This window comes from Juglans regia, chromosome 11, assembly GCF_001411555.2.
Source record: "Juglans regia cultivar Chandler chromosome 11, Walnut 2.0, whole genome shotgun sequence".
NCBI lineage: Eukaryota > Viridiplantae > Streptophyta > Magnoliopsida > Fagales > Juglandaceae > Juglans > Juglans regia.
In genome coordinates, this window is record NC_049911.1 from 4,164,167 (window position 1) to 4,179,839 (window position 15,673).

The 15,673-nt window shown below is 36.2% G+C and overlaps 1 protein-coding gene across 1 annotated transcript; it reads left to right on the top strand.

Moving 5' to 3' along the window:
- Nucleotides 1–553: 553 nt before the first annotated feature.
- On the top strand, nucleotides 554–2,431 carry LOC109007326 (1-aminocyclopropane-1-carboxylate synthase 3-like). Its single transcript, XM_018986957.2, has 4 exons — nucleotides 554–700; nucleotides 837–968; nucleotides 1,092–1,252; nucleotides 1,410–2,431. The coding sequence occupies exons 1-4, from the start codon at nucleotides 554–556 to the stop codon at nucleotides 2,383–2,385; spliced, it is 1,416 nt and encodes a 471-aa protein (XP_018842502.1). The 3' UTR covers nucleotides 2,386–2,431.
- The last annotated feature ends 13,242 nt before the right edge of the window (nucleotides 2,432–15,673 follow it).

Sequence of the window (15,673 nt, forward strand, 5' to 3'; positions counted from 1 at the left end):
TAATAAGAAAAAATGAAATAAGATGTTAAAATAATTTATAAATAACAGTAAAATTATTATATGGGTTAAGAATCTGATCTGTTCTAACTCAATTAGATTAATAATATACGGGAATTTATATCCGGTTCTGAGCAACACTACTTTCCACGAATGGTGGAGGTTCGGGAAAAACTCAAGAGATTTAAGAACAGAAAACAGAGTAAAAACCCAGGAGGTTCAAAAAGTCTCTGATTATTTCTTAGGACGGTGGAGAGTGCGGCGAATGCGCGCATAATGTTATCGACGACATAATTGTTTGTACAAGCTAGAGGAGGTCCTGTCGCTCTACTTGCTAGTCATATCTACGTGCCACGTGGCATTCCATCTACTCTCTCTATATATATATACCCCTCCACTACACCAAGATTCCAATCCAAAGTTTAAACCCTTCCTTCCTCTCTTTCTCCCCGACATTGTTTTGTTCTTTTGAAAAGAGCTAGTTCTCTTAGCTTCTTCTTCTTCTTCTTCTTCTTCATTGCTAGCTTGATCACACAGACACCCAAAAAAAAAAAAAATGAGCCTATTGTCTAGAAAGGCCATTTGCAACACTCACGGACAAGATTCATCGTACTTCCTAGGGTGGCAAGAATACGAGAAGAACCCCTTCGATGAGGTTCAGAATCCAAATGGGATAATTCAGATGGGTCTCGCAGAGAATCAGGTTTGAAAATTAAACCAGACTCGGACATTACATGCCATCTCTATCATTTTTGTTTTCTTCCTTCATTTTGATGTCCCTATCAAATTAAAGTAAGTGTACGTGGTGGCTTACGTCGTTTTTAATACAACTTTCACAGCTGTCCTTCGATCTTCTTGAATCGTGGCTTGCTAACAACCCGGACGTAGCTGGATTCAAGAGAGATGGAAACTCCATATTCAGAGAGCTTGCTCTCTTCCAAGATTATCATGGCCTCCCCTCTTTCAAGAAGGTATATATATATATCTCTCTCTTATATATGTATATATATACAGCAAATTATTTTTACTTATTCTCAAGTGTCAAAGCTAGCTATATATCTTGCTAATTCTGCTTTATGATATCTTTCTTTTAGGCATTGGTAGAATTCATGGCAGAAATCAGAGGCAACAGAGTGACCTTTGACCCCAGCCGCATAGTTCTCACCGCCGGCGCAACTTCAGCTAACGAGACACTCATGTTTTGCTTGGCTGAAGCTGGCGAAGCCTTTCTCCTTCCAACTCCATATTATCCTGGGTACGTATATATCTTCCTGTTTACTTTCCCTTTCTGCTAAGATATTTACTTCCACCACTAATATATTCCCAAACACTGACCCATTCTTCATATATATATATATATATAATAAATAAAATACATTTCCCTGATTTTGCTTGCACTCCGTGGCTTGCAGATTTGATAGAGATCTCAAGTGGCGAACCGGAGCTGAGATTGTACCGATACACTGCACTAGCTCCAATGGCTTCCGGATTACTGCATCAGCTCTCGAAGAAGCCTACCAAGAAGCAGAAAAACGTAATCTAAGAGTCAAAGGCGTTTTGGTCACGAATCCATCAAATCCATTGGGAACAACCATGACTCGAAGTGAACTGAATCTCCTCATCAAATTCATTACCGCCAAAAACATCCATCTTATTAGCGACGAAATTTATTCCGGGACTGTTTTTAACTCCCCAGGCTTTGTAAGCGTCATGGAAGTTCTAAAGGACGGAGACTATGACAAAACCGAAGTCTGGAATCGAGTTCACATTGTTTACAGTCTTTCGAAGGACCTAGGCCTGCCTGGTTTTCGCGTTGGAGCAATCTACTCCAACGACGACATGGTCGTTGCCGCGGCAACCAAAATGTCCAGCTTTGGCCTGGTTTCTTCCCAAACACAATACCTTCTTTCCGCATTGCTTTCGGACAAGAAATTCACGAAAAACTACATCTCCGAGAACCAAAAAAGGCTTAGAAAACGACAGAGAATGCTCGTCATGGGTCTTGGAAAAGCCGGTATTAGCTGGCTTGAGAGCAATAATGCAGGTCTATTTTGTTGGGTAGACATGAGACACCTGTTGCACTCCAACACATTCGAAGAAGAAATGGAGCTTTGGAAGAAAATTGTTTACGATGTCGGGTTAAACATCTCTCCGGGATCGTCCTGCCACTGCACCGAACCTGGTTGGTTCCGTGTCTGCTTCGCCAACATGTCCGAAGCGACTTTGAACCTCGCCATGCAACGATTGAAGAACTTTGTAGTAGAATACTCCACCGCCAACGGCCACAAAAGATTACACCATTCTCCCAAGAACTCGAAAAAAAAGTCACTCACCCAGTGGGTTTTCCGGCTATCGTCTCGTGACCGTGACCGCGAGTCCGATCGATGAACAATAGTCTGGTGTGAAGATCAGTATTAATTTACTGTCCCTTCGAAAAGATTTCTACATGACTCCTTTTTTTTTTTTTTTCTCTTTTGCTCGAGTTCCATTATTATTTTTCCCCCTTTTTCTTTTCTTCTTGAAAAGATTGTAGAAGGTGCACTCTGTCCTTGTGGATTAGTAGTGTCTCTATAGTTTCGACGTTTGATTGTACAAGCAGTGATGATCTGTGTCATTAATTAATTAATTATCCAGCATGAAATCTTCTTCAAAACATTAGTACTACTACCGAAGCGTGACGTGATTATTATCAACTAATTATCTTGATAAATAATTAGTAGATAATTTATGCATGGTTTAATTTAATTAATAAAAACTCTTGTCTTCTTTTAATAATTATGACGTGTGCGGATACAAATATTTTTTTGCCTTTGCAATATTGAAAGTAAGTAATACAGAAATAATATATAGGCTAGGCAATTGCGCGCGCCGGCGAGATTAGCGGCCAAAGACGCGCAGTGTACTTGTGCTTGATCTTGCCGAAGTTGGGCGGTTCATTAATTGTTTCGTAATCTCAACCGACCTTATCATTAACACTGTTTTAATTCATTTGTGGTTGGCTATAATATTATTTTCTTTAAGCCTTGTGAGTAGCATGTATGCAAGAAGATCGAATTAGAATATGCTGCATGTGGTGTTTTTGTGGGTCAGAGACCAAAGAATTAGCAAATTAAAGACGTCATTTGTGTGTGTGTGTGTGTGTGTTGGTATTAGGGTTTCAAACTACGTACGTACATTCCCTTTTTAAGTTGAGATATGACCATATATATATATATATATAGGGACTGCCGCACTTATCCCATATCTGTCTTCCACTGAAATTAAGATGAAAGAGAGAAAAGTTGACATTATCTGTTTTCTTAAGGGATATTCAAAAAAAGTAGCCACCAACGTCTAATTAATTATACGCAAGCTGAGAAAGAGTTACTTGCAAGAAATCTCAAGTTCAAAGCTAGGACTTTGATGAATTTTCTCGAGGCCAGGGCGCCGTAATAAAAGTTTTTTCTTGATTCACAGGTCACGCGGTTTTACTGCATGCGCAGGCCGGCCAGGCTGATCTATATATAATATATATATTTGAGATTTTAATCTTCCCATAATTTCTGGTAGCATTAATATATATATATATATATATGTGACCGGATCATGTTGATGTTCGATCTTTAAGTACTACTAAAAGTTGACCCTAATTATGATCATGGGGTTCGGAAATGATCTTTATATTGCTTGATTAATTAGTTATATTAATTTTTATATTATATAGATCACTTAGATATTTATATGGCTTAAATTAATTATTAACTAGTTAATAATAATACTATGTTCATCATGATCATCATATATATCATGTGCTCATATCCGATATATACCTACCATTAATCCATGTTGTGTAAATATTCCCTGAAGTCAATGGAAAATAGTTTTAATAAATAAAATTAGGCAATTAATTTACATATTTTTAAAATATATATGGTCACTAAGATTCGATAAGAAAATGCATGATTGATCCTTACAATTACAAAAAAAAAAAAAAAGGATATTGATCACCTTTATATATATATATATATTATACATAAAATCGCGGCCGAGCTTAGCATCACATGACTGATCACATATATTCCAATTTCTACGTATAAAAATTCACACATGATCTGATCACGCGCGTGCCTAATAAAAAATAAAGAAAAACATTTAAGTATTTAACAGAAGGCTAAATTAAAATTTGAGGAAAAAAAATTAAAAAAAAAACATAAAAGCTGACAAATATATAACGTCATAAAATTATAACATACAACAAAAAACTTTAAAAAACACTAAAAGCCAAATATATAAAAAGAAAAGAAAGTGGATAAAAAGACATATATTATTATTATTATTATGTTTGTTTTGACCTAATCGATTTTGAGCAATTTTTTTGTTTGAACTAAAAGCGGAATTAAGATATGTTCATCAAATCTTGGTCAAAACTCCGCGTACCATAGCACCAATTCGTTTCTATTTTTAAATACCCGGACCCCTATGAACTATGATGATATGATCGACATATATGATTTTTTAACAAAATAAAAAATGTCAACAAATTCTAACTTAACTACCCATGTCCAATATTGTCAATTAATGTGTCCAATTTATAGAAACTTCAACGATTCTTGTAGGGACCTTATTATAAAAAAAAAATCATTAATAATTTAAGGTACTCCAATAATTAAATCTAATTTATTCATAAATAAATAGATTTAAGTTTGTTTATAATGAGGATTTTCTCTAACGTCCCTTGATATGCGGCTTGTAACTATAATCCTTGCATGTGATCATGTAAGGATCATGAGTTTCGTATATAGCTAGCTCATGATCGATCCCTAAATATTAGTACTGGTAGGGAAGGAGATCAACCTAATTAATAAAAAATCGAAGTGAAATAAAATATTATAGAAGTGGGAATTTTGGTCGATGATCTCCACGTTCTTGTTGACTACATGCATGTGACCTAGAAAATTAATACAGGACCCTAGCTGTTGCTACGCAACCCACCATGTTCACTAATATCTGTCTGCATATAAATTAATATATGCATACATGTCTAGGGGCTGTAAACATCGGAATCGGAGCAAGTACTTAGTCTTACATGATGATGATAATCTTCTGCTAATTCAAATCGATCATGAGCTTCAACCCTTTCGAGGCTTAGTTTGGGCGGCGGATCATGCAGGATAATTATATGCAGATCATCCTTCACAAGTTTTGGATCGATCGAGGATCGTAAACTAGACGTTGTTTAGTTAACCAATCATGACTTGCGGAAAAAGAAAGGTTTAATTCTAGCTATATATATATATATATAATGCAGCAGCAGCACTCGTTGTGCGGGATTTATAATACTAATATATCAAGTACTAAACGAGCCGACGTCTTTTTCCTTTCGATCTATATAAAACAATCATGTATGGTTCCACAGAAAACGATGGAAAAGGAAATTTTCCTTCGATAACCTTATTAATTAAGCATGCAGTACCTATATATATATATACTTGGACTGCTTTAATTGCAGTACCTAATTTTAGACTAAGAAATAAAAAAATAAAAAAATATGTATGCTAGAATTAATTAAAGCATGGAATTAGTCCAATATTATATATATATTAAACCATGGTATAGTAGTGTTTAGGTCAGCTAATTAGAAAATTATTACTAAATGGCTTTTCATGCAGACAATGAATAAAAAACAAGACATGAAAGCTTTTGATTAAAAAAGCTGATTGTCGACTAATACTTAAAAACATAAACATCACAATGCGACCATAATCAGTACCCTACCATTAATGTCTTGTTCACAAAGCTAGCTAGCTGCATGCTAACAAGGACATCGACAAGATGAAATTATAAAGGCAATGACAGTACTCATGTATAATTATCCACGATATATTATTTATAAATTAATTAAGCACTTATAAAAATTAACCCTGGTGATCATCAACTAATTCACTGCTTGCCTTGATGATCTATTAATTACTAATTACCTGCTGGCACCAAACTAATTATCACCAAAACTTGAAGTAATTATATATATTTGTTCGGTTTTTTTTTTTCCCCTTCAAAGCAGGACATGATGACAATTTTGATTACGTGGTATGGGTGACATGTGGGTTTCACATGAGCTAGCACATGCTAGCTAGCTAGGAAACATAGAACACCTGCAAAAAAAAAAAAAAAAATGAATGCGCGTAAATGGGTAAGGTATTAGATTTTTGTTTTGGGGGCATCATTGAATTAGGGGCAACCTGGTATGTGATCCCTTTGGTGATGCTTTCTCTTACGGGGACAAAGAGGGCCATGTGAACATGGCTCATTGCCTCCTCCTGACAGTAATGCCATCCTTACCCACTTATTTTTTCCCCTACTTAAAATTGTTAGTATTCTGAATATTGGGTCCCATGCATGGAACTTATAGATTGGTGTGTTCTGTTGGAATTTTTATGTGAATGATTGAGCAATAAAAGTTATGTCTTCATCTAAGTGCCATGCTGAATTGGCAGGAAAATTATATATATATATATAGTAGCTTCCTTTATCTATATATATATATAATACCGATCCTTTTTCGTTTTGAAAAAATTAATGTTTCTTCTATTAATGATCTTAATTTGCTGCATTAATGGTAGAATCATGAGATTAATTAATGTTGGCAAAGGCTACATGCTGCATGCAGATCAAGCAACGTAAAAACAAAATTTCTTTCTCCGTTGTATATATATACGTACGTGCATGATGATCAGTACTACGTACAAGAAAACTAATGTATATGATTAAAATGGAGGACGCGCGCACCGCACGACCAATAATATTAAGCATTCAAAATAATTATAAGCATGATATATGAGCCGCAAAAAACCGAACTAGACAAAGCAAAACAAAATGTTTTACTTGAGATAGGAAAAACAATATGAGCCCTACCGCGCTTAAAAATTTCTACTATATATCTCTACTTAGTAAGAGGATCGGGACTACGTACAAGAGTAGTAGCTAGCTAGGTTCAATATATATTAATATAATTACAAGTAAAATTAGATTATTAGACACTATAAGCGGGATGGCCATATAATATTCTTGGAATATAATTATCAATTTAATTAGTTATGCATATCTATAATTAACTATAAAGAGAAATGATAGTTACAGTCGTGAATATGCAAACGCCGTGCAATCACTTTGAAAGTGCTGAGAAATAACAGAGCTCTATGAAGGCAAATCATTTGTTGAAATGCCTCAATGGGCATTAACTATTTCAGAGTTGGATTACAGAGTATATTTCCACTTATTATAGCACTCGTTGCTTGTACAGTATTTATAGACAGAGTAAAAACGAATCCAATCATTTTACAGAATATTTCTAGAGGCTTCTACAGTCTTCTTCCGTAGCTTTATGAGGTGGTCTCACATGATTTTTGTCTTTCTGTTATGAGGCATTCTGTTGGGCATTCGGTTGTGATACATTGACAGTAGGTGAGGGCTGTGAGCTGGTGTGCAAGGATGCAAAATAATCAGTTGTGCTAACATCCTCCCGCGATGTAAGCGGCACCTCCATGATGGTGAGGCTTGATCGTAAAAGAGAGAAGCAAGCTGAGGAGAACGGCTTTGTAAGAATATCTGTAATTTGATCTTTGCTTTGGAGAAACTTGACAGCAAGTGATTTGGCAGCAACACGATCGCGGACAAAATGATAGTCCAAATCAACATGTTTAATTCGTGAGTGCATAACATGATTAACAGATAGGTAAGTAGCACCAAGATTATCACAAAATAAAGTGGGAATATCAGTAATAACAATTCCTAATTTAGTTAATAAAGATTGTAACCAAAGTATTTCACAAGCCGTATTTGCCACAGACTTGTATTCGGCCTCAGTTGAGGACCTTGCAACGGTAGGTTGTTTCTTTGAACCCCAAGAGATTAAATGTGAACCAAAAAAGATGCATAAACTCCTAGTAGATTTACGATCATCAAGGCAACCAGCCCAATTCGCATTCAAAAAGACAGTTATTTTAAAGGAAGAAATATGAGACAGGTATAGGCCAAAGGAAGAGGTGAGACAAAGATAGCGAAGAATGCGTTTAACGGTTTGCCAGTGAGTGAGACGGGGACAATGCATGTATTGACATACTCTATTAACTGCAAATGAGATGTCGGGTCTAGTAAAAAAAAGATATTGAAGGCTTCCAACTACACTTCGATAAAGTTATGGATCCTTAAAGGAGGGTACTCCATCAACAACAGTGAGTCGAGTGGAAGAAGCCATTGGAGTAGTCACTGTTTTGGACTGGTGCATATTAGTGCGGTGAAAGAGATTAGAGACATAGCGATGCTAAGAGAGGAATAAACTAGAGGAATTTCTACAAACTTGAATACCAAGAAAATAATGTAGCACACCAAGATCTTTAACAGGAAATGATTGACACAAAACAAGAATAAAATCATTGATCAGAGAAGAATTAGAAGTTGTCACAACAATATCATCAACATAGACTAATACATAAATGGAAACAGATTCATTGAAAAGAATGAATAGAGAAGAATCAGAAGTAGAAGTATGAAATCCTAAATCTAACAGACGCGAACTCAACTTAGCAAACCAAGCCATCAGGGCTTGTTTCAAACTGTATATTGATTTTCAAAGCTTACAAATAAACTGAGGATAGTCAGGATTTACAAACCCAGTCGGCTGATGCATGAAAACATCCTCCTCCAGATCTCCATGCAAGAACGCGTTTTGCACATCCAGTTGATGAGGAGGCCATTTTCGAGTTACTGCAAGAGAAAGAATTAAACGAATGGTGACAGGCTTAACTACTGGACTAAATGTTTCAAAATAGTCGAATCCGACTTGCTGGTGAACCCTTTAGCAACAAGTCGTGCTTTCCGTCGTTCGAGGGTTCCATCAGCATGTTTTTTGGTTTTGAGAACCCATTTAGAACCAAGAATGTTGAGATTGGAGGAGGGAGGAACTAAATCCCATGTGTGATTCCGTAAGAGGGCTTTGAATTCAGTGGCAATGGAGTCACGCCAAGTCGGATATTAGGAAGCCACCGTATAGGATGTTGGTTCCTCAGGGATGGAGGTTGATTCGGTCAGAGAGGCAGAGTGTTTAGGAAAAAGGACAAAGTAAGGTACCATCCGTGCATTGAAGAGGACGAGAATGGTGAGTCTTTGATCGGGTAAGCATCGGATGAGAGGTAGAGATATTTTGTGAAGGAGATAAGGGAGGATTTGGTGAGGACGGCGTAGGAGATAATGAAGCATTTGGTGAGGACAGTGCAGGAGATAAGAGAGGGTTTGATGAGGACGCAGGAGATAAATGAGGATTTGGTGAGGACGGCGCACGGGATGGACTGATTTTGGGTAGGGTTGAAGAAGGTGAGTTGTTTTGGGCCGAAGGAATGGGAGAGATTTGGATCGAAGATGAGATAGGAGAATGGGTTGGAAAGATACGGGGACTAATAGGTGAGGAAGAAGTGATGGGAGAGGGACGTGCACTAGAATTGGGAGAAATAGGCTGGGAAGATAAACCGAATAAAGGGAGGTGTGTGCGGGTCGACTGAGATGAAGAATTAGATGTGTTTAAAGAAAAAATAGAATTAGGAAAAAAAAAAATTCATCAAAACGGACGTCCCGTGAGAGATAAATTCTACCTGTAGGAATGTATAAACAATTATAGCCCTTATGATTTAAACTATATCTAATAAAAACACAAAGTTGGGAACGCATGTCCATTTTATGACGATTGAAAGGGCGAAGATTGGGCCAACAAGCACACCCAAAAACTGGTAAAAATTTATAATCAGATTATTGATTGAATAAAGTTTGAAAGGGAGAAATATTTTTTAAAATTGGAGTAGGCATCCTATTTATTAGAAAGGTAGCCGTTTGAAAAGTTTCAGCCCAAAATTTAGATGGGGCCGAGGACTGGGCTAGAAGGGATAACCCAGTTTCTACAATGTGACGGTGACGTCTCTCTACACTTCCATTTTGAGCGTGAGAATAAGGACAAGTAATGCGATGAGTAATGCCAAAATTAAGAAGAAGAGATGAAAAGGGGCGGAATTCTCCACCCCAATCTGTTTGTACAACAATAATATTTTTAGAGAAAGTATTTTGTACAAATTTAATAAAAGCTAGGAAAATAGTAGACACTTCAGATTTAACATGTAAAGGAAAACACCAAATGTATTTAGTAAAATCATCAACAATGGAAAAGTAAAATTTAAAGCCACTAGAGGATAACACAAGCGCCGATCCCCGAACATCTAAAAATAAAAGTTGAAAAGCATGAGATGATCTAGAAGGAGAGAGTGGGTGAGGAAGAGTGTGAGATTTTGCTTGAAGACAAGCATTACAAAGAGAAAAATGAGACATAGAGGTAGTAGATAGATTATGTTGGTGGATAGTAAAAGTTGTAACAAGAAGAAAAATGTGGTCTAAGCGGGAATGCCAAATTTGAAGTGTTGTTCTTTCACCAATGAGGGCCTTATGTTGAATGGTACCAGTAGACCCAGAAATGAACTCATCATGTGATGGAAGCAAGTATAAGCCGTTCTTAACGGAGCCTTGAAGAAGTACTTCCCGGGAATGCAAATTCTTCACAAGAAAACCAGAAAAATTAAATTCAAAGAAAACAGAGTTATCAATACAAAATTGTCTAATAGATAATAAATTTTTAGAAATAGAAGGAACATGAATTAAATGACGAAGAAGAAATTTGCCAGTGGGTGTTGGAAGAAGGCCAGTGCTAGTATTCTGTATGGGGAGAGAAGTCCCATCACTAATAGAGACTTGATCAGGTCCATTATACGGTGTTGATGCCAAATTTAGATTAGAGAAATTAGACGTGAAATGATTCGCAGCAAAGTCAGGAAACTATAAATTGGAAGGAGTTGGAGAGATAGGAACAGAGGTATGGTGAGCTGTAAGGGATGGAGGTGGGGATGATTGATAATTGTGAGTAAAACGATGATAGCACTGAAAAGCTGAGTGACCAACCCGATTACAAATTTGACAGGTGGGTTTGGTGGAAGAATGGGAGGAAATGAAATTAGGGGGACCTGAAGATGAGTTACGGGCACCACCTCGACCATGGCCACGGCCACGAACTTGATTGAGAAAATTTGACAAAGGGCAAAAATGCATAGAGTTAGCCAAGAAGGACGCAGCAGATAGAGTGGTTTGGGTCTGATGCGAAAGACGTGATTCATGGCTTAGAAGGTAACTATAGACTTGAGATGAGGATAATGGTTCGGGTCTAGTAGTGGTGGAGGAAACAATAGATTCATAGTCAGAGCTCAAACCAGTTAAGAGATAAATGATGAACTCATAAGAAGAAAGAGGATGGCCAGCAGAGGAGAGGGATGAGGCTAATGCTTTGGCTTTATGGAAGTAAGTAGAAACTGTGTCTGAGCCTTTTTTTAGAGTAGCCAATTGATACCGCGTCTGCATAAAATGGACGGTGGATTGAGCAGAGTAAAGATTAGTGAGGGTAGACCAGATTTCGTGAGAAGTGGGACAGTCAACGATTTGGGAGAGGATGTTGTCGGTGAGGGAAGAATAGAGGCTGAAATGATCATCTGATCCTGTAGAAGGCAAGAGTTATGAGCTGGGTTGGGTTTGTCATCGATGGTGGGAGGGGGATGAGGAAAAGAGCCATCGACGTAGCCATATAGTTGATGCCTTTTGAGAAAAGCAAGCAGTTGAGCTTTCCAAAGAGGAAAGTTATCGTGAGAAAGTTTAATAGTGAGAAGATGGGCAACGGTATTGGTGAGAGAAGGAGTTGGAGGTGGGGGAGCCATTGATGAATCGTAAATGGACAAAGGTCCTGTATGGCTCATGATACTATGCTGAGAAATAGCAGAGCTCTATGAAGGCAAATCATTTGTTGAAATGCCTCAATGGGCGTGAACTATTTCAGAGTTGGATTACATAGTATATTTATACTTACTATTGCACTCGGTGTTTGTACAGTATTTATAGATAGAGTAAAAATAAATTTAAATTATTTTATTACACAATACTTATATACTCTACGATTATACGTAACATTACTTAACTATAAATATATTGATCCGCACCAATAAAGGTACCGGAAATATTGCAAAATATATAGTAAAGTCATCGAGGTTTCGATAGTACTAGTCTTCGATAACGTAGTACTTCACATTAATGGAGGTACTTGCGTTAGTGGGTGTTTCAGGAGATGTTTTTTTTTTCTTGTATACTAATTAACTCGATCGATCTTTTGCAACTAATAATACGTACGTCTTCCAATATATTGTTGAAGGCCTTTTTCTTCATTTCTTTTATTTTTTTCAACTTTGTGATCTCGATGATCCATAGATTCATGAGCTTGTGAAGACGAAATATTAATTTAATCTTTTTCTTTTGCGATGCGAGTTTGTGTTCTAAAGATCCAATAATTAGAGCTTGTCTCCTCTTTTTCGAGAGTATTCATGATCATGTTTGATCCGAGTCTAGGAGAAACTTAATAGAAAGGCTAGCTTTATAAGGTCTTAGATCAGTACTACTACTCTTGGCTTCTTTTTCCTCGAAGTTTAGTTAAGAGCTTAGTTGTATTATTGTCTCCGATCCATTAAAATGAAATATATAGGCTAATCATGTGTCTTCTCAAAGACAAACGAATATGCCATTAATGAATGAAGGAGTGGTACCATTACAACATGACATTAATAGCTTAATTAGAAACGACAAAGAAGGAAAAAAACAAAATACCGACGAAATGGCTAATGAATGAAGCTGGTGGCGTAAAACAAAAGATAAAGTTTGAAACACAATCAATGCAACTAATTAATTGAACAAAAGCTGATGCATAACGTAAATTATTTAGTTTATTAAAACCAAGTACGACTGGAAGAGAAATATATATATATATATATATATATATATATATATATATAGATCATCCTGCTTAAGATTACTGATCATCTAAATTAGCTTATTTAAGCAGAACGATCTCATGTATTTCTCTTTCTACTTAAGTACCGATAACAGATATCTATGCTTAAGTAAGAATCACAGACTTAAAGCGCCTTAATAAGATGGTTCTGCTTAAGCAAGCTTCTCTCTCTCTCTCTATTTTTTTGCCTAAGCAAGCTTGAATTTGTAAAGATCATGCAATTACAAATTAAATAGAAGGGGCTTGGAGGCCAAACCCTAATTACTACAATCATTACAAAGCATAGAGAAGATCAAGTAACTGCAGAGTAATGGTACTACCAATACACTTTTGTGCATGCTAGCTAGTAATATTCCTTAGTTGATCTATTTTATATATTAAGAATATTTTGTTATAAATATTGAATATAAGATTTTCGTAAGTAATTTTAACATCTTAGAAAACTAGAGTACGTAATAATTTAAATAAAATTTACACTTTTTATTTTTAATATAACAATTTATCTTATTACTATAATATAAAAATAGAAAGGCATGCACTGCAGTGCATTTTAAATTTTCGTACCATTTTAAATTTTCGTTTCAGCTTTAATGATCTAATCTTAAACAGCATCATGTGATCAGCATGCATGAGGGTTACGCACATGCATGAACCCGCGGCCCTTTGACATAATCGATCCAAGCCTCTAATTTCTAGCTTTGTTACTTTTTTTTGCCGGTCCGTTTACTTGTTTTATATATTGAACTCATGTTTCTCATCCTCTACTAATACTTTCTTTAATTTTGGCCGGAAAGAAAAGTCTAGATTCACTGCCGACTGCTCCTCCTCGACACCGCCAATTGCCCTCTCATTAGCCTAGAAATCTGCCGACCAATCAATCTCTATGCCACTAGACCAATAGTACGTACGACCAGAAAGTGGGGGATCATGTGCCACCCAATTTAGCGGTATTTCTTGGTTTTCGATCTATTCTTTTTCCGAGAGCCAAATCATGTTCTCTCTTTCGCCAGAAGTAGATGTTGGTTCTTAGGATATCATGGATCATACCATCCTGATCGAGGATATATATTAATTTGCATTAAACACAACCTTAATTTGGAGACCATTTCCTTGATGATCTAGACCAATGTTTTGGTTTGATCATGGTCGATCCCCTTATTTTTTTCTTTTTAACTTATATATATGCATGCTTTGTAATATTGATTGTAATGAATTAATGTTTAGTTGTAGCTAGCTCTCTATCCCTAGCTCCTTTTGTATCTCCCTCCCTTTTTAATTTTAATAAAAACTCAGTAGTACTGATCATTAAAAAAAGAAACAACAAATTGGATCAGACTGATCATCTTTCCAAGAAACTAATTCATTTCATTACTTTGATCAAGAACATGAAAAGGTGTTTGAAAGGTTCCAACAGAAATCATGGCTAACTCACTCACTTTAATTGGTTCCTTTCTACAACGTACGTACGTAGGTGATCGATCATAAACTTTTGTAAATATATTTGCTTCCTAAAGTGGCAGAGATATCCCAGGTATCCCGTTCCATTGCCGTGGGCAAGGGAGATATTTTTGGGTACGCTAGCTCCATTTACAATTCATGTTAGGTGGATTTCATGGAGAAAACACAGAATCGATCCCCCTCTCTTTAGCTGACAAAAAGTAGCTATCTAGGCAGTCCCTAAAGTAAATGTCTACGATTTGTGTCGTTGAAAGAAAATTGATGTTCTGTTTATTGAATTCGTGTAGGTCATCCCCACTGTACGACTGTCTGATCCACTGTCGCTCTTCATGACTTGATCTCATCAGAAATCCCAACAAGTCATGATCATCTTATATATAAATCAAACTTCAAAATTAATTAATTAATTTAATTAAGCAAGCACCTGCCTGACCTAGCTAAAAATGTTGAATCTCAACTCTGTTAATTAATTAAAAACTCCAAATTATCTAAAAAGCCAAGCCTCACAGCTGCCATTAATATATATGGGCAATCACCATCTGCATGCACCCATGCTGATCTTCTCGGAAATTGATATTGATTTTCCTCTCTCTCTCTCTCGATCGTCAACAAGAATGTATCAAAAGGGTTTCTTGTGTTCCAATTAATATCACAAAGTCAGGTATATGTTATCATGCTTGGTGAAGAAAATTGACAAGACAATTCATCATTCATTCTTAAAATTAAGGAAAATTAAGACAAGTACGTCTGTACGTAGCTAAAAAATAATAAACCATTGATACAGCTTCTTGGCATTAATTGCAAAAACGGCACATGTTACGGTGATATAGTTATAAACATAAGTAGGTCCACCTCTTCACGTCATTTAAGAGGTAAGTTTAGGGGTAAAAGAAAAGAGAAACGGTAGATATAGTTGTGAGTGAGTAAGTATCGTATAATTATTTTGAAAAAAATGAATATATATAGAATTTACATAAAAAAAAATTAATTAATTTTATAATAACAAATTTTATTCTTTTTTAAAATAATTATATGATATTTACATACTCTATAATTACATATAGTATTACTCAAAAGAAAAGAGAGAGAGAAATATATATAGATGTTCAGTTTTTTCCTTGTTTTGTTTCCTTTGTGTGCATTTCAGCCCTGTATGGGAGAGCCTATTACCTGAGGCTGAGACACTCTTTTATTAAGCCCACTATATAAAGGCGTAAGTTCAGGCCGGGCGGCCGATGTTCGGTAAAGAACGACGATTGGTTTGCGCCGACTGGAATTCTTAGGCCCTATTCAATCTTCGCAACCCACAATCTTGTGGGCCAA